The sequence below is a fragment of the Pogonomyrmex barbatus genome, unplaced genomic scaffold, assembly GCF_055798465.1.
Source record: "Pogonomyrmex barbatus isolate J1 unplaced genomic scaffold, ASM5579846v1 scaffold1, whole genome shotgun sequence".
NCBI lineage: Eukaryota > Metazoa > Arthropoda > Insecta > Hymenoptera > Formicidae > Pogonomyrmex > Pogonomyrmex barbatus.
This window is the reverse complement of record NW_028297098.1, coordinates 14474148-14493394: the sequence shown is the minus strand read 5'-3', so window position 1 is coordinate 14493394 and position 19247 is coordinate 14474148. Positions and strand designations below refer to the sequence as shown.

At 42.8% G+C, this 19247-nt stretch overlaps 1 protein-coding gene across 7 annotated transcripts in view; it reads left to right on the top strand.

Annotated features, from left to right (window-relative positions):
• LOC105426454 (acetylcholinesterase) overlaps nt 1-17186 on the top strand; it is a 30574-nt gene extending 13388 nt beyond the window's left edge. For all 7 annotated transcript variants that reach the window (XM_089070472.1, XM_011637692.3, XM_089070478.1 and 4 more), the window contains 7 exons: nt 3074-3432; nt 3803-4033; nt 4962-5253; nt 5811-6446; nt 6668-6829; nt 7437-7615; nt 13122-17186. In XM_089070472.1, coding sequence (XP_088926598.1) covers nt 3084-3432; nt 3803-4033; nt 4962-5253; nt 5811-6446; nt 6668-6829; nt 7437-7615; nt 13122-13270 — 1998 coding nt within the window. In that variant the 5' untranslated portion in view covers nt 3074-3083 and the 3' untranslated portion in view covers nt 13271-17186. The remainder of the gene's footprint in view (nt 1-3073; nt 3433-3802; nt 4034-4961; nt 5254-5810; nt 6447-6667; nt 6830-7436; nt 7616-13121) is intronic.
• The last annotated feature ends 2061 nt before the right edge of the window (nt 17187-19247 follow it).

Below are 19247 nucleotides of genomic sequence, written 5' to 3'. Positions count from 1 at the left end.
AAAAAAAAAGAAAAAGATATTCTGTGTTGTGCATGGATAACTTCGAACCATCTATCGTTATCGAAGTCACGCGTTCAATGCCATTGTAGACTCTGCGCTAAAACAAGATCCACTTTAATTTATAATTCCGAGGTGCTCTATATTCCCCAGATTCTCTCCGTGTTCCCTCGATATTATCGAGAATATCAACGCGAGATGCCATAAAAAGTTTTCGAATCTGTATTCACACGTGTATGCATATGTATGGGGTTATAATGTCCAATTCCTGCATGGAAAGAACGGTTTTACTGAAGTATCTAAAAACAATTAGATACAAAAAAAATTTGAATATAATTATAATATAATATAAATAAAAATATAATAATATAATATATAATATAAAAATAATTAGATACAAAAATATTTGAATATAATTTGGTTCAGCTATCGAAATAATTATGTAGAAGATACAAGATTTAAGTATAATAATCCTATAAAAATTTTCATATTCTAGCGACCAATTTGAACGTTCCGAACATAATTATTTCGATGGCCTAACAAAATTATTTTCAGATCTGTGGATACACAGATGATGAAATTGTTCGGAGTGGATTCCGATTGAAATTATTTAGTTATTTCCTAGATTTCTACTGTTTTTTTATAAGAAAAACGGAATAACTTCAATCGGTATTTATTTTTAATTTTTAAATCACCTCAGCAAACTTCACTGTTTTTTTTTTTCGTATAAAGATGGACGTGACAAAATTTATCAGTGAAAATTATCAATCGGGAGAATATCATTGTGATTGCATACGCAAATCTGAATAGTATTTAAGCGAATTAATTTAGGAAAATGCAAGCACGTATAGAAGCGGCAGAGATCCGATGTTCTTCCGATTTGCAAAATTATGCGGAAAGATTTAAATGACAGGCGAGGACACTTATCATCCGTCTGTCAGTTACGTAACGGCCGTATCATGATACTATCATGAATGCTTGGCGGAAGAAGCGCGGGAACAGAGAGAGAAGGAGAGAAACGTGTACAAAACGAAAACATCATTTAAACGAGACAAATCATTCGTAACAGCAGCCCCTATCTGATGACGTCAGAATCTCATTCAGCGTAACAATTACTCTAATTTTTTTCGTGTTTCTCCCAAGAACAAAATCATCATACATTTTTATCTGAGATACAAGCGGTAATTGCGATTTTTATACTAAGAAAAAAGTCGAAATATTCAAAAGCGAATGTTACAGTTCATGTTACGTTCGTGACATTCTTTTCTGGATTTTACTAGTTATAAAAAAAAAATTTGATGTTAAAGTATGCATTTCTGCGAAATATATTTAATTTTTTTCTTACTAATTGTAAAATAATTAATTTGCTATAGATGAATAAAATTTTACTTCGCCATATTTAAATAAGCCTTATCTCTCTCCAAATTTTCAAGTATTTTTTTCCTCAGTGTATACTTGATATCATTATTCATATATTCTACGAAAATAATATTCTTCGAATTGCAAAAACCACCATTTCCATTTTCCTCCTCGGCGAAATTAATCCAAATAGATGTAATTTGTCTAAATAATCAGACTAATGTAATCAATGGTTAATAATTCGATGTAAATAACGTACGTATTAATTGAATTAGCTTAGTTAACTCAAATAATCTCAATTACCAGCGTGGTTTCTCTCTCGGATACGCCGGAAACCACGGCTTGAATCACGGTCAGATAGGGTTACTTTGTCCCTGCGGGGGTAATTCCGTGCCACGGTGGAGAGAGATTTTCTAGGACGAGCGGATATTCAGGAAAGAAAGAAGCTCGACGGGAAATCTTTCGGAAATCACATCTCCAGCGTTACTTTTAAATCGCACGTCCGAGTCTCCGAGGAGACTTTATTTTTCCTCTGCGGATCCCGCGTACGAAATTAATGCGTTCGCGACATACGTTATGCACCACTGCCGGAGCATTTTTCTTCTGCACCTGTGCATTTTTCACATCGCAACCGCGCTCACGTCAGCTGTACCGGCACAAAACGCAGAGTCGGAAATACGTCTTACCCGCAATCGTTACGTTTTTATAAGAGGCGTTTCATATTTGATGTTTGAGCGAGTGAGGGCACCTCTTTCTACCGCAGCGTTTTGCGAAATGCAATGCGTAAACGCGATATTTTCGCGAGCGGCGTGCATCAAGGGTACGTACATTAGGCGTAATAAGTATATCCGAAATTGCCATTTGTCATTCGCAAACACATCTCGTCTGACATCGTTTTATAATGTTGTATAAATTATACGCGGCAGTTGCCGCGCGCGCGAAACGTCCGTATGCTTAAAAGCCGAATTTATCATTGACCAGATAAGAAACAAGTAGTTTCCGGTGTAGGGGATTAACCCTTTTCAATTCTCGGTCGGATATTTCCGATATCGTACGTCATAACGCAGGCCGAATTGAAAGCTACGTGGCACGTAATTTACTTAAATAACAACCTTTTAACATTTTGCACAAGTGTAGTTTGCACTTGTCCATTTTCATTATGTTTTTATCACACGCGCTATATATGCGAAGTTCATTTTTTTTAGATGATCTATAATTCATGTCCGGTTTTAAGATAGAAATCTATTTTTAATTTTGTACGCCACGTATTATATGGCACATACATTATATTAATGTATACATGTGTACATTTTAATATATGTATAAATATTCGATTCGTATGGATATATTTAAATTCTCTTCAAATATTTTTTCGCATTATATGGCATGTGAAATTATAAATAGGATTCTATTTTGAATTCCAATACGAATTAAAGGTCGTCTAAAAATGCAACACTAGAATGAATAGATAAGTCCAAATAGATTTACATAAATTATATCATAGTTTTGGAAAATAATTTTATAAAATTATTATATTGAAAAAAAAAAAAGATACAGATATTGCGAATGCGCAATAGACATGTGATTATTACAATTTTTATAAGACATTTAAAGAAATTAAAATATAATAGCTTCTTATTGTATGATGTAAAACAGCTTTTTCCGCACGCACAATAAAAATTGCGTGAAATGCGCTCGGCGTCCATTTCTTTTGCAGCCGAACAGGCATGATGTCGAGAAATCCAAATTCCTGGCGGGCTGGCCCCGGCATATTGGAGGCCCTGTTGGTGCTTAGCCTGTTCCTGCTCTTCGTCCTGCAGCCGGATCCTTGTCGCGGTTCGCCGTCTCATCGGAGGCACCACGAGCACGAGCTGCACGCCGCCCAGGAGACGTCGTCGCACGAGGACGCCAGGAGTTCCAGGTCGAGCGAGGAGCTTCCACGACCGTCCGCCTTCACCGGCGATCCGCTGGTGGTGCGTATCAGGAAGGGGATGGTCCGCGGCAGGACCATAGTCGCGACAACCGGCAAGGAGGTCGACGCCTGGCTCGGCATACCCTACGCCCAGAAACCTCTCGGTGAGTCTCGCTGGATGGAAGCGGAGGGAGGGAGGGAGGGAGGGAACGCTTTTTTGGATCAAGATTCACGATCGCGCGCCATCGTCTGCACGGGATGCAGATCGAGAAGGCGATTATTCCTCGCGACAGAAACGAATGAAGAGCGTGGGATAAAGGGGAGTCTCGTTCGACTTCGATCGCATGATTTCCGAGGAAGACTACTTCGTTCAATATTTGTTTAACATTTAAAATCGTTGATTTTTAATCGACTCTCCTCGAACCGTAACGATAATTCGGGAAAGAAGCGTCTTTCTCGTGGCGCTTCTTTCCCGAAATTATCGTTACGGTTATGGATAATATCCTCCTCCTCATTCGCGAATTTCCGTTTCAGGTCCGCTGAGGTTTCGCCATCCACGCCCGGTGGATCGCTGGTCGGGCGTGCTGAACGCGACCAGCCTGCCGAACAGCTGCGTGCAGATCTTAGACACGGTGTTCGGCGACTTCGCCGGCGCCACCATGTGGAACCCGAACACGCCGCTGAGCGAGGACTGCCTGTATGTGAATGTGGTGGTCCCGCGGCCCAGGCCTACGAACGCCGCTGTCATGGTATGGATATTCGGTGGTGAGTTCCCAGATGATGAGAATCCATCATCTCAATCATCCTCCCTCTCGATCCGCCGCGGGCGAGTCGAACGAGTGCGCGCAGTGACGTCCGAGCGCGATTTCACCGCGAATGAAATCCTTATCTTTCTTCTTTTATATACGGAGATAGTAAAGTAAAGGTTTCCCGGAAGAAACCTTTGTTTTTGAAAAACACGAAACGTTCGGTCGAGCCGTGTTTCTCCGATTCCGTCGCGCGACTACGCGCTTCTTTCACCAACCACGAAGACGGAAGCATTTCCGAAAGTCATTTTTGTCGCGACCTTTTCAGCTCCGCCGTCGCGCTCCGAATGATGTCAGCTTTATGCTGCGTTTACGCCAGTTATAAACTTGAGATTCTTTTATTGCCTTGTCACCATACGCTTGTTGCGATATGATTGATGCGTCTGCCGGTGGTTTATGCAGCTAAATAAAATTTTAATGTTCTTACGTTACACAATTAGAGATATTTTTAGCTGTGACGCGCGGCTCGCGCATACTAGAAGAAAAAATGACTGCCGTTACGTTATTAGGGAGCTACGTTATCACGTATACACGTTAACGAAATTGCTCGATGACGTCACGAACGATGTGCCGATACGTGAGAGTTATTTCTAATAAATCGTGTAGGCGATTTCGGAAATTTTTTGAAACTGCTAACGGGATATATCAGAGAACTTAAGATGAATATCGTTTATATCAACAAAGCTTGATGCAGTAAATATATATTTAGATATTTACAAATTTAATTAGACGTTATAAATGCAATTTATAGAATTTGGTTTGGCTGTGATAAAATAATTTTATTCTGTATTTCTTGAGATTTTATGATCACGCAAAGAAAATTGCGAAAACAAGTATTGTATATATGCGGCCGCGAAACCCAAAGATTTCTGCGACCTCTTTTCCAGGTGGCTTCTACTCCGGTTCGGCCACCCTCGATGTGTACGACCACAAGACCCTGGTGTCGGAGGAGAACGTGATCTTGGTGTCGATGCAGTATCGCGTGGCCAGTCTTGGCTTCCTGTACTTCGGCACGTCCGATGTGCCCGGTAATGCCGGTCTCTTCGATCAAATGATGGCCCTGCAATGGGTGCGCGACAACATCGCCGCGTTCGGCGGCAACCCCGAGAACGTGACGCTCTTCGGCGAGAGCGCGGGCGCGGTCTCCGTCTCCATGCATCTTCTGTCCCCGCTGTCTAGGTCAGTTTTCACGTTTATTTTCAGAGAAAACAAATCTGCCGGTAAGGGGGAATTGCGCTTGTAAAAACGAACGTCTTTTCGGATAAGTTTATTTAAAAGTAAAATCGTGTTATATATGTATATAATAAAAAAAATGACTTTACTTTTTTTTTATTAATATTGCTTTTGTATTCGTATTTATTCGAGATACACACAAAAATACAGGTTTTAAAAACTATTTAATATTGATACATTTGAGAATAGAGAATAGAACATCGCAATCCGATAAGACAGGATTTTTTTGGCCTCTAATAATCTTATTATGTATAAATTTAAGAAAATTGTTTATATCGCCAACTATGTGTCCGTTAGTTTTAACGGACTTGAAGCGTAACGGTTCAAAATTAAATTTAAATTAATTCTCTTTTCCCTTTTGGTAAATCGATAATCAAATTAATGATTATTATTCCCTTTCCCTCTTGGAATAAAAATTTGTTTTAATTTGATATCCGTAACGATAGTCGGGGAGATTAAAAAGTCCGATCGCTGAAAGGAGATACCTGCGATTTCTGTTCCAGGCACCTGTTTAACCAGGCCATCATGCAATCGGGCTCGCCGACCACGCCGTGGGCGATAATCTCGCGCGAAGAATCGATCGTGCGCGGCATCCGGTTGGCCGAGGCGGTCGGCTGTCCGCACGATCGCAACAATCTGCGCGAGGTGATCGACTGCCTGCTGACGAAGGACGCGGAGGAGCTGGTGAAGAACGAGTGGGGCACCCTCGGGATTTGTGAGTTCCCGTTCGTGCCGGTGATCGACGGCGCGTTCCTCGACGAGACGCCCCAGCGCTCGCTTGCCACGACGTCCTTCAAGAAGGCGAACATCCTGATGGGCTCCAACACCGAGGAGGGCTTCTACTTCATCATCTACTACCTGACGGAGCTGTTTCGCATCGACGGCGTCGAGGACGTGAAGGTGACGCGCGATCAGTTCGTCAGCGCTGTGTCCGAGCTGAATCCCTACGTGAATCAGATCGGCCGCCACGCCATCATCTACGAGTACACCGACTGGCTGCACCCGGACGATCCGCACGCGAATCGCGACGCCCTAGACAAGATGGTCGGCGACTATCAGTTCACCTGCAACGTCAACGAATTCGCCGGTCGTTACGCCGACACCGGCAACACCGTCTATATGTATTATTACAAACACAGGTAAAGAGAAGGTCAATTATTGGGATTTCGATAGAATTAACGGAACTCCCTGGTTCTCCTCCGAGAAAAGATCTAGAGCTTTCGATGCGTATAAAAAAAGAGTTTATACAGAGACAGTTAACGTATGATATGTACATGTGAAGGCATATGAATCCGTGTGAATCTGTATTCTCCGAATCATGCATGTAATTGTAAGAGAAAGAAAATACGATTTGTATCAGATCCAGGAATAATCCGTGGCCGCGATGGACCGGGGTCATGCATGCCGATGAGATAAGCTACATTTTCGGAGAACCGTTGGACTCGTCCAAGGGTTACACGTACGAGGAGGTGCAGCTCTCGAAGAGAATGATGAGATACTGGGCGAATTTCGCAAAAACGGGGTAAGACGCATAGCTTATTTTTTTATATACGATTTTTCCTCTTAAAAATTTTTATGACAATTATATTATAGTTTAAAATAATAATGCATATTTATTTGTTTTATACTTATTTCCTAAAAATTATATTTTAATTTAAAATATACTTAAATATAAAATCATATATTACAAATTTTGAAACAGTAAGTATGTACGATTGTCAAAGATACATGATATTAAGTTGACAAAAAAAATTCTTTATTCTTTTATCAAAAAATTAGATATAAATATTTTTCATTAATCTTTTAATTAAAAACATTCATTTGTTACATCCATTTGCTTTTTTGCAAGAAATATTATTATTATTATTTAAAAATTAAAAGATTTTCGGGTGATTTGAAAAAAAATTTGTAATTTCAGAAATAGTAAAATTATTATCTCTTTTAGTCTATTTTTATATTAAAGCATACTGATCCTTGCATACTTGAACCATTATGTAATTAAATCATCGTCAATTTGTATCGTCAAATTATTTCAAAAATACCTTGAAAATACCTCGTTACCCGAAGATATTTCGGTATTATACCGGGACGGCGATATAATTAGACTCGTGATTTGTATGATCGGTCAGGGATCCGAACGTGGGCGATGCCGGCGGGTCGCCGTCGTTGGCTTACTGGCCGCCGCACACCGCCGCCAATAAAGAGTACCTGACCTTGGACATCAACAGCACGGAGATCGGCAGCGGTCCTAGGGTGAGGCAGTGCGCCTTCTGGAAGAAGTATCTGCCGCAGTTGCTCGGTGCCACGTGTGAGTATTATTCCATCGGGACTTGGTTCTCCTGTCGCGGCAATTGATCGAGCGTGCTCGGGAGACACGACGCGGACTAAGCGATCGCTCCTGGGAGCACGCGACGCGGTCGAAAGCGCGATTGTCACGCGATTGTCACGCGCAACAGTTGTGTCCTCCCGTGAAGCAGCAGCCGGCGATCGCGCTCTTCGAGATCGGATCATCGATCGCGTTCGGGCGACGTTACGCGGCGAGGATCGCGGCGGAGTCATCGAGCCGCCGAGGTACTTTCGATCTTCGACGCCGGTTACTTACCGCGCTCCGCGCGAATTGTCTTGTGTATGACACCTGTTGAGCGCCAAGTACGTTTGATTGTTCTCGCAATGGTCGGAGACCGCCTCGGAGAGATCGTTCTCCGGCGTGACGTGACGCGTCACGTCGGAGCGAAGCGTGGCGCCTCGTCCCTTCGGCCGTGATCGCGTGCGGCGACGCGCGATCGAGCGACGTGGCTTCGACGAAAGCTGCTTCACATAAAATCCAACCGACAAGAGTAAAGGCAAGGGTTTCCTCGAGGGAGGAAAGGAGAGGTGGGAAGATAAACGAGAAAAATTCACCAAGCGTGAAATGCCGCCGCGACGTGGCGATCGGAACATCGCGAAAATATCGCGTGCAGGCCCCGTGGCTTTCGGAGGGAATATCGCTATTGTACGAAGCCAACATACTCCAACGCCGACGCTCGAGTTTACATCATTTATTCAGAACTGCTATCAAGTGCGCTTTACCAAGTGTCCCACTTAGGAGAGGCGCGAGCGCCAGCTTCGACAACGGGAGATCTCGCGAGGATGTCTTGTAAGACATTTCCATGCGGTAGACTTTTCTCTGCGATTAATTGTCCACGAGTATTTTTTTTTTTTTTCTTTACAATCGTTCATATTTGACGAATGACAATAATTGCGGATAATAATAGAGGAAAAAAACAAATTTCGCTTTACATTCGAAATAACGAGGTTGAGCTCTTCGCCATTGTATTATAAATTAAAAAACAAAAATTAATAATTGTAGATGTGAAGAAGTAAAAAAACTAGAGTAAAAAAACTTGGTTGATACAAGAAATGAATTTTATTGAAAACACAAATAAAATGTGTTGACAAAAATTCGAATTTAAATCTATAATATTTTTGTGAAATTTTCATGCTTCTAAAAAATTGATGTTAAACTTTTTTGAGAAGTAACATAAATTTTGTACATGTTATATAAAACCATTTTAACCATTTTATGCAGGAAATTATTTTTATAAAATAAACCAAAAAAAGAAATAAAACGTATTAATAAAAATTCTTAATTTCTGACAATCTTTTAAATTTAAAATATTTTCCCGTAATTTCGATGTTGAATATATTTTCAAAAACATGTTAAATTATTCTTTGAGAAATAACAGAAAATCTATTCCTATAGATGTTCCGTAAAAAAGCCGTTTTAATATGCAGGAAATTATTTTTATTGAACAAATAAACAATCTTAACCAAAATTCTTGATTCTCGATAATCTGATTCTAAATCTAAAATATCTTTGTGAAATTTGAATGCCTTTCAAAAATTGATATTAAGTTCTTCTCTATATGGAACAACAACTAGATTTAATAAAGAAGATATCTTAAGATGTAGGAAATTAATTTTATAGAAAATCCAGGAAAGAAAGGCACATATTGGTAGTAATTTGTAATTCTCCATAATTCTAAATGTAGTCGCGTACAGTAAGGTGTATTAAGTTGTTTGTCACCGTGCCGTGGAACTTTATTGCGAGGGTAGATGGAAACGGAGCGCGGACTTTCGACGATAAGAATTTGCCCAAGTTTATTCGCGTTCGTCTTCGGTTGCGCCACGAAAGCGTTATCGGCTTCGCGCGGCTTCCGTTAATAGACTCTTGTTGCACGGCTCGTTCGTATGTATATGCACGAGCCGATAACGTTCGCGTTCGCGATAAGAACCTGAAATTTGTACCTGCTCGAACAACAACGTCGCTTTATATGATAATTACGATTACGGCGGTGCCCCCCCCTCTGGTCCTGGTCGCGCACGCACGGCCATCGAGATTAAACGGCGTAGCATGCCGACGTGTCATCGCGGTCACGAAAGTAGCGGCCACCGGTGCTTTTACACGACGATCGTTTTGTACGACAGGAAGAGAGAGAGAGAGAGAGAGAGAGAGAGGGGGGGGAGAGAGGGGGGGGGAGAGAGAGAGAGAGAGAGAGGGAGGGAGAGAGAGAGAGAGAGAGAAAGAGAGAATGCCTTAATAGACACAGTTAGTTACCGTGAAACTCCCCCTTTTTTTCTCCCTACGTCGCGTGCAAACGAAAATATCGTCCTCGTTAAAGGCAGAGGATTTCTATCGTTATGCCCCGCCGTCCACCCCGTCGCGACGCGTCGCGACGAGGAGAATGACGTCGGGAAGGTAGAGGGTGGTCGGGACGAGAAAGGGCTCGCGATAACGAACTCTCATAAATTTCATATAACTTGTATATAAGCTAAGTGTGAGGAGACGAAAGGTAAAACATTTCTTGCGCGAGAAATGTCGGGAGACGTCACACGATGTCATTAGCGTTAAATTTGTCATATTAGAAGGACGATATTATTTTATCGGTTTGTACATACGACGCTTAATATCGTATACTAGTGGTACAAATGAGTATTACAAGTATATAATCGCGTAGAAAATACATTGCTTGTTGCAAAAGTAGTACGAAAGAAATATATAAATTATATAATCTATATTTCTTTTATATTGCATTAGTAAAATATTTTTGAAGGTTAATTTATTCCGTTACTTTTAATTTACATATTGTATTTTTTATATCGTAATTATATTGCATGTTTCGAGTTCTCTGTAAATGGAAGGGAATAAAAGTTTAAAATGTGTGTAAGCATATCACGCACATGTGTATCCTTCTGTTTACATTCTCATTATAAAATATCCCCCTGACTGAGAGTTAAAAATTTATTTAGAATTATCAACTTTTCTGCGTTAAAAAAGCTTGCAATAGGGAGACGATCGCAAAATTTTATTTTTTCAGGATATTTTAAAGATACGAGCGTTAGAAAAAAGTTTTCTGGAAAAACTTTTCTAGACAATAAGCTAATGAAGCTTAAACCTTTGAGGGATGCCTCTCACGTTAATTCCGTCACGTTATTAATAAATAAATACTCGCTCTATTTGTGAAGTAAATATTTTTTTAATATTAACTTTAGACTTTCGGAAAATAAACTCATCGACGATTATCGGCAATGTCAAAGGAACGGAAAACGGAAGCACAAATTGGACATATAAAAATATACGCATCCCCTATACCTTGCGCGAATCGATTATAAAACACCATTGTGTGCGTTTCGTGCAATTATAAGACCTCTAGATATGCGCTTTAAAAGGAGAAAGAAAATAGAAAAGCAACTTTTTCCGATCTCGGATGCGACCTTTCGTCGCCGAATGCCAGCGTGCATTCATCGGACGACCGATGAAACACAAAAAATCCGAAATCGGAAGTCAGTTTACGGCAGTTTACGTCGCGTTTCGTTTTTCTCTTTCGACGTCGTCGAAATGACGTACGAAACAGAAGGATCGATCGGCAATCCGTACACGCGCGCGATTTACCGAAGTGTCTCGTGTCACCCGTATTCTCAAGCGTTAATCGGTTGGTGGTTTCGCGGTAAACGTTCGACGTTACGGCGGACGGCGGGTCGCGGGGGGAGGGGGAGGAGGGGGAGAGTCTCGGGTAAGGGGGTTAAACGACCGGCGTCTCGCGACGTTATTGAGATATTTCTTCGCCAGCGGCGACGGAGGTGGTGGCGGCGGCAGCGGCGGCGGCGGCGGCGGCGGCGGCGACACGGCATGTACAAGCTCGCACGTGCAAGCTCGCGCGGACTCGGCGACGCGGTCTCGACGCGCGCGAGTTACCCGTGGCATCGATCCGCGCCCTGCTTGCCTGCCTGCCTGCCGCCTGCCTTGCTTTGGCCTGCCTGCCCTCCTGCTACCACCACCATCCACCATCGTTGCCGCCGCCGTTGCCGCCGCCGTCACCAGCACCAGCACCAGCACCACAACCACCCCCTGGCGTGTGCTGCTAGTCCGGTATACTACCCCCGTTTATTCCCCCGTTTACGGCTCTCCACTTGTTCGTTTTGTTTCGCCGCGCCAAGGCGAACGCGCGCGCGATCGAGAAGCCACCCCCTTCCCCCCCCTCCCCCTTCGGTACCAGTACCGTCGGTCTTCTTATCTCACATTGCTACCTCCCCTTCCCTCGCGTCTCTCCGACGCGTCGATCTTACGACGCACGCTGCGAAATTTGCCTGTCTCGCCGATATTGGCGGATGAAAGGATAAGGATTGAGTCTCGAAAGATATTACACAGTGCTTTTTTTCGTCATGTGCAATCTTAGCTCATGCTTTCATTTTTAAACATATTTAGTTCGAGATAATCTGAGATTCGATGTTGCTTGAGGGAGATTTAAAAGAATATGCGTACGTTTGTATATTTAACTAGGAAAATTTGGGAATGAAAGAGAGATATACAAAAATATATCTCTAATATAAATCATAAATTTGCGTTATAATTTTCTTAAGATTGTTAAGAAATATTTAAAACTAATAAAATTTTTGTAAAAAATATATTTATGTATATTTAAGTTCTGAACAACAATCGAATATAAAATTAATTAAAGTTAACAGCATTTGTAGGATTTATAAAAATTAGTTGTTAAATATATTTAACAACTAATAAATAAATTATTCCAAATGAGAATTTTGCTTAGAGAGATCGTATTTCGCAAAAATAGATTTTTAATTATTTTCTCATTAAATTTGCTATTACGTATCCTCCAATAATCACAATTATTACAACTATTCGTGATTATTAACTCTTAATCGATCGCATGATATAAATCTTTTTATTTCATGTATTCAAATTCTTCGTTCTTTTTCCTTGTAAAAGAAATAAAACAAATATATGTCTATGTATAAAGGAATGTATCTGTCGACTTTCATATCGATTCCATGCGACCAATCGATGGGTTTATATATCCGAATAATTAAAGTTCCGGCAGAAATCGATCAGTAGTAGTACTCCGTACTTCATCACGATGCTTGTTGATATTTATCTTACTTATAAAAAAACATCGCGTAAAATAGCAGCAAAATCGATGGAGCGCTACAGCTTCCGATTATTCACAGTCTCTGCCACCTGCTGCAGTAATTACACCATAATCATGATAAAACAGACGTATCAATCATTTTATAAATCGCAAAAGCACAGACTGACATGCGTTACATTCGATGTACATATGATTTCCATCAATATTGCAACGGTGACGCGATAATAATGTCCTCGATGACTGAGACACACCGACGACACATCGGCGGCGAAGTATCGGAGCATCCCTTCCCGCATCCCTTCCTCGCCCTCGAGTCTGCCCGCCCCGCAATTCGGAGCCCTGTTTATTAAGCTCGCCGTCGCGGGGTGCCCCGCGATTCTGTTACAGCGAAATTGGAGGTCGGCTCCAAGGAAACGTGCGGTAGCACGAGTCTCGCCGACTCCGGCGCGACCCGGGTACTCCTGATCTTGAGCCTGTTATTGACCGGCCTCACTACTCTGCCTCACATTCAGCACGACGTCAGAGGTATCGTTTAGCTCCCGGCCGCCGCCGCCGCTGGATCGGTGGTCGGCCGTCGAGCCGCCGTCCTAGCCCCGTCGAGCAGCAGAAGCATCAGCATCGGCATTGACAGCAGCAGCAGTAGCAGCAGCAGCAGCAGCAGCAGCAGCAGCAGCAGTATCGGCATCAGCATCAGCAGCAGCGGCGGTCCGTTTCTTCCCTGAAGAAGAGAAACGAGAACGAGATGAACGGATAAGCATACGAACAAACGAACGGACGATCGGGAAGACGACGAAACCGCGCGAGAAGCAGACATATCAATAGTAGAAGAGTGCTCGATCGCCGGGGGATCGACGATGAACAAAAGAAGAAATAAACACACACACACACACACACACACACACACACACACACACACACACACACGCACACACACGCCCGCCTATGAGAGAGATCTCGCTCGGTCGGAAGTTACGGGGAATGGGGAGGGCCCCGGGGGCCCGGGATGGAATCGAGTTCGCGTAGCATCCACGCGCGTATTCGAGAAATCGTGAGATCCGAGAGAGATGGGCGACGAACGGCGATCCAACGGCAACGATGGACGACGACGAGAGGTAAGGAGAGAGTGGAAAATAAAGGGCGAATCACCGGTCCGACATAGCGAAGTGCGGGCGATGAAAGGGGGACGAGACGATGGCACGAAACTATTGGCGAAACTACGCCGACGGTTTTAATTGCGCTAATTACAGTTCCTACGAGTCACTCCGAGGTGTGAGGCTCTTTTCCCGTTCGCGCGGGCGCGACAGAACGGCGAGGAACTTTGAAAAGTTGAAAGGTTTATTTAAGTCCGAACGAGGAACCGCGTTGTCGCGAAAACGCGAGGAATTTGAAAATGTGATAAAAACTCAAAAGTTCGAGGATTACATAAAAATTCAAATGCGCTTAGAGCAAAAATCAAACGATTCGAGAATTCAAAAATGCGATAAAAACTCAAAAATTCAAATACGCGAAGATCAAACGATTCGAGAAATCGTAAACGAGGGGGAATTCGAGAAAGTAGGCACGCGGAAATTTAGAAAAGGGAAACCCCCGCGTGGGAAAATCGCAGGATTCGAGGGCGCGAGGGGATTCGAGGCGTCGGAGAAGCTGTATTACGACACGCGCGGATTCATCGCGTCGTAAAATCATCGTCGTTACGCCATCGGTGATCCCTCGCCTCACGTCGGTATTCCATCCGGGACACGAGAACGGCGCGTTGTACCACCCCGCTATATATCCATTATGTGGGTCACCATCGCGATGGGTTTTATGAGCACGAATCGCCGCGTCGCGTCGCGTTTACCGTGACATTATCCCGCGGGACAAGGGATATATATATATATATATATCGGATACTAGATATACCGGACGCGGGGATGATCGAAGCGAGGGGGGGGGGGGGGGAGGGTAAGAGCGTAATTTCTCTCGAGCTTTACCGGATCTGCGGCGCTTCCGTTGCAATATCGAGAGAGGGGTCTCCGTTGAAATAAAAAAAAAAAAAAATCTCCGAAAATCAGAGGCACATCTCGAGAGGCGCGTATCTACGTCGATGCGCCTGCCCGTTAAAAGAAATCCGATACCGTCAGATAATGCAGAATCGATACGATCGAATCGTGTTTCGTAAAATATCAGATATCTGACACGATGTTATTATTCGTATCGTCAATTCCGTATTCCGTATCAAGGCAACTCTCAACATTTATATATATCTCTCTCTCTCTTTTTTTTTCATCTTTCATTATTAATGTCTCGCGGAAAGGATCTTTTTTTTTCTTTATTGCGCCAGACTCGAGCCGACAGGGTTGGAAAGAAATTCAGACGTGTGCACAGAGATTTTAGCGTGGCTCAGGAGTTCATCTGATGAAAAATGGGTATTACTTCCTCCTCGTTCGTCGCGACGACGCGCCGCGGTATCGCGTTCGTGCCTAACAGCCGACGAAGATGAGCGCAGCGCGGCGTAAAATTGCCTCCGGTCCCCCGTGCGACAGAGATCGACTACGACGAACTTCGCAATTCGCATTCGTCTACCTCTGCATCCACCCCGCGTGTGTGCGCGTATACATACCTACGTACGTGGTGGAGTGGTGAAATGGAGTCCGCAATTCGATCTATACGGTCCGATACGCGCGCACGACTCGCAACTCTGCGTCGCAGCAGTCGATTGCGTCTGTAAAGAGAAGAAAAAAGGAAAGAAAGAGAGAGAGAGAGAGAGAGAGAGAGAGAGAGAGAGAAACAGAAAATTCACCCGTTTGTCTCTCTCTACATGAGTCTGCCTCTCTTTTTCTAAATCCGCCATATACGTCCGGTTCGATCGCTATTCCAATTAGTCTTCATCGCCTAGGATCACCCGCGAGAGAGAACGATCGGTCAGCTTACACAGAACAGAGAGAAAAGAAGAACGACGAAACGCGAGCGATCAGCAAGATCGATCGATCGATCGAAAGTGACTTTTACACGCGACTCTTGTTCCTTGATTCGCGATCGCTTCCCCGCTCGGTCCTCCTCGCTCGAGGAAGGAACCGGCCCCGTGCCGAATAACGCGCGTCAGCTGGAATATTTCCAGGAGGGAGCTGCTCGCTCTATTGATTTTTATTTCCGCTTTCGCCGGAGACCGATGTGCCGGAATATAGCGTCTCCTCGTGCCGCGGTCGATGTAAGCCGGTCTCGAAGGTCCTCGTTACCCTCGGATCCTCTCGCGATTGTGAACCGATCGATCTCTCTTCCGCCTCTCAGAAATGACGCAGGGATTCGCGAAGTCGTGGAAGAGAGGAAAGAGCCGTCGAAATAAAACATCGGGGAGATTTCGTCTTCCTCTGCGACGCTGAAATCCCCCTCCCGCGATTAACTTTAAAGGATGCGAAATAATTTATCAGTTAATCTTTTTACGCGCGCGCGGACGAACGTCAGCGCGAGTTTGACCGGGATGTGTCGGTTTCGAGCGCCGCGGGGCACACGCCAGGGTTTTGTATAAATTATTTCTCACGCTGTGCCCGGATCGGGGATCCGGGGAAATCGTCCTTGGATCGTCGACGTCGCTCGCCGGAGGGGCCTCGAAAAGGACAAGCCCGCCGGCGACATCCTTCCGCCGTATCCTGACGAAGGACGCGAGGGAAAGGGTCCGTGGGATGTACGATTCCATTCTCCCCGGGGGTCTCATCCCCGGGGCCTCTTGGGCCCACATCTAGCTACTTTTTAGCTGTACAACACAAGCACCGTTACAACGTAAGTAGATATGTAAAAAGAGAGAGAGAGAGAGAGAGAGAGAGAGAGAGAGAGAGAGAGAGAGAGGGAGAGAAAGAGAGGGAGAGAAAGAGAGAGATTGAGAGGGAGAGAGGAGAGTACTCGCTAGTTCGCAGTAAGAGATTAAAAAAAAAACGTTATCACATAAGGCAAATGGCAAAAAGAAGAAAAAAAAAAGAAAAAAAGTTATAGAACGATTTATCAGAAGTCTGTACAAAGGACTCTAAACGATTATAATCTCACGCGCGACGATGAGCACCGGCGACGCGCGTCGTCCACGACAAATTCGAGCTTCTGCGAATCCAGGGAGATCGTCGGAAGATCGATAGAAAATTAGCGAGAAAGAGAGAGAGAGAGAGAGAGAGAGAGAGAGAGAGAGAAATGAAAAGAATTATAAAAAGAGATGAAAAGAGAGGAGGGGAAAAAAGACGGATAATTGCCTCGATTGCGGCTCTGTGTACGATTTAAGGTGTATAAAATGACGGTGTGTATAAGTGTGTGTATTTGTGAGAAAGAGAGAGAGAGAGAGAGAGAGAGAGAGAGAGAGAGAGAGTGAGAGAGAAAGAAAGAAAGAAAAAGGGGATATTTTCTGCGAAATAACTCATTAATTCGTTATTAGATATTTTTACTCGCGTTTTCCGCCACACGAAAAGAAAAAACACACGCGTTGTCAAAGCGCAAAAGAAAATGATAATATCATGCTAATAATAATAAATATATATTAAGAATGAGGAATAACAATAGCGATAGCGATAGCGACAGCAAAACAAGACAAGAGTTTGGTATCGACGACGATGGTAGAAAAATGATAATGAGTTGATGATAACGATAATAATAAGATAAATCATAATAGGTAAAACTAACGAGAAGTAAGAAGAATAATAATAATGGTAATTATAACAATAACGAATAAAAGTAGTAGTGCGCGATAACGGTACTAGGAATAATGACGAAAATTACAAATAAATCAAACAATCGATTTCGCGATTTAAAAAAAATGTGTGTGTGTGTATGTGTGTATGTGTGTGTGTGCGTGTGGTGTGTGTGTGTGTGTGTGTGTGTGTGTGTGTCGTGCGTGCGTGCGTGCGTGCGTGCGTGCGTGCGTGCGTGCGTGCGTGCGTGCGTGCGTGCGTGCGTGCGTGCGTGCGTGCGTGCGTGCGTGCGTGCGTGCGTGCGTGCGTGCGTGCGTGCATGCGTGCGTGCGTGCGTGCGTGCGTGCATACACACACACATACATATAGCAATTATATTATTTTATTTTGAATTATACTTTTTATATTTGCCTTTCTTTCTAGGTCAATTAGAAATAAGAAATAAAAAACACGATTTGAAAGCGTATTTCAGAAAAAAATCGTTAAAGTTATCAAAAGAATTTATTTCGAAAGAAATAACGCAATCTAAAACCATTTCAGATTTCGTGCCATTCGAAAAATTATTTACAAGTAAATTATGGCGAATAGAATGAGTTCGAGCTTTCAAGATTAAAATAATTAGGAAATAATCACGATATATATGTCAGATAACAGCACATAAATCACGTAAAATTTATTATTTTAAAATGTAATAAAAAAAATAATATAATTACTGTAGTAAAAAAGCACCAAAAAGAAGAATTCGAAATCGATCTTCCTTTAGTCTTCGCGACAATATTCTCGAAATTTTGCATTCCGATATTGTCGTTAAGGCTGCGAATATCTAAGTAATTTAATGTAAACTAAAAGATAATTACTAATATGTATAATTATTATAAAAAAATATCGATGTATATTACTCTAGTCCGAATATCCGGATTGCCTGGAATCGATATTTGAAAAATCAAACTCGATTCGAATCTGCGAAATTCGCAGATATGGATTATGGGGGATTAGGACGAAAAAGTAATTGCAAGTAATTGCGATATACTAATATAACGATTTATATACTTATCACGAAAATTTTTCTTTTCCAAGAAAATCTCTCCCAATACCGTCGCGCAAAAGCCACAAATATTCGGATAATTTGATATCCGAATTGTCGGAAATAATAATTATCGGATCACTTAAATCCCTCCCCCTGTTCCCCCAGACGTCCGGATCATCGGAATCTAATAAATCCGAAGGATCGGATTTATCTGAATCTGTGAAATTAATTTGAAGATAATTAATAAATCAGTTCGCGAGTTATCCGCCACGGCGAATCAGACGGAAAACTGTCAGATTGCAAAACGCGACGTGACAAAATTTATCGAAAATACACGATAAAAATGCAAATAAAGCAGGAGGAGAACGACGATCTGCATTATTTTCACGTTTTGCGACCGCCCTTTGCAAAATCAGGATCAGTCAGTCAAATTTAGAATCCTAATCGTATTTAGCGTCCTAATCGCGGATTTGCGTCGACGTGTGTATGTGCGTATGTGCGCGCGTGTATATGTGTATGTGTGTATATGTGTGTATATGTGTGCATTGCACATTCAGCGTGTTGTCACGTGTGCGTGCGTGAATGCATCGACGGCATGTCTATGAAAAATATCGCAAATGAATTTTCCAGCATTTTCCGTTGTGATCGTTTCCCAATACCAGTTTTATCAGCAGTAAGCCCTCAAAAAATATGGTAACCGTAATCCACGTGTGTGTATACCGTTTCCTATTTATTCAATATTTTATCTCGATTGAAATCTGTATGCGAAAATTTCCTGCGCGTAATCACACATGCATGTGATTTTTTTTTTCTTCGTTTGATATATATATATATATA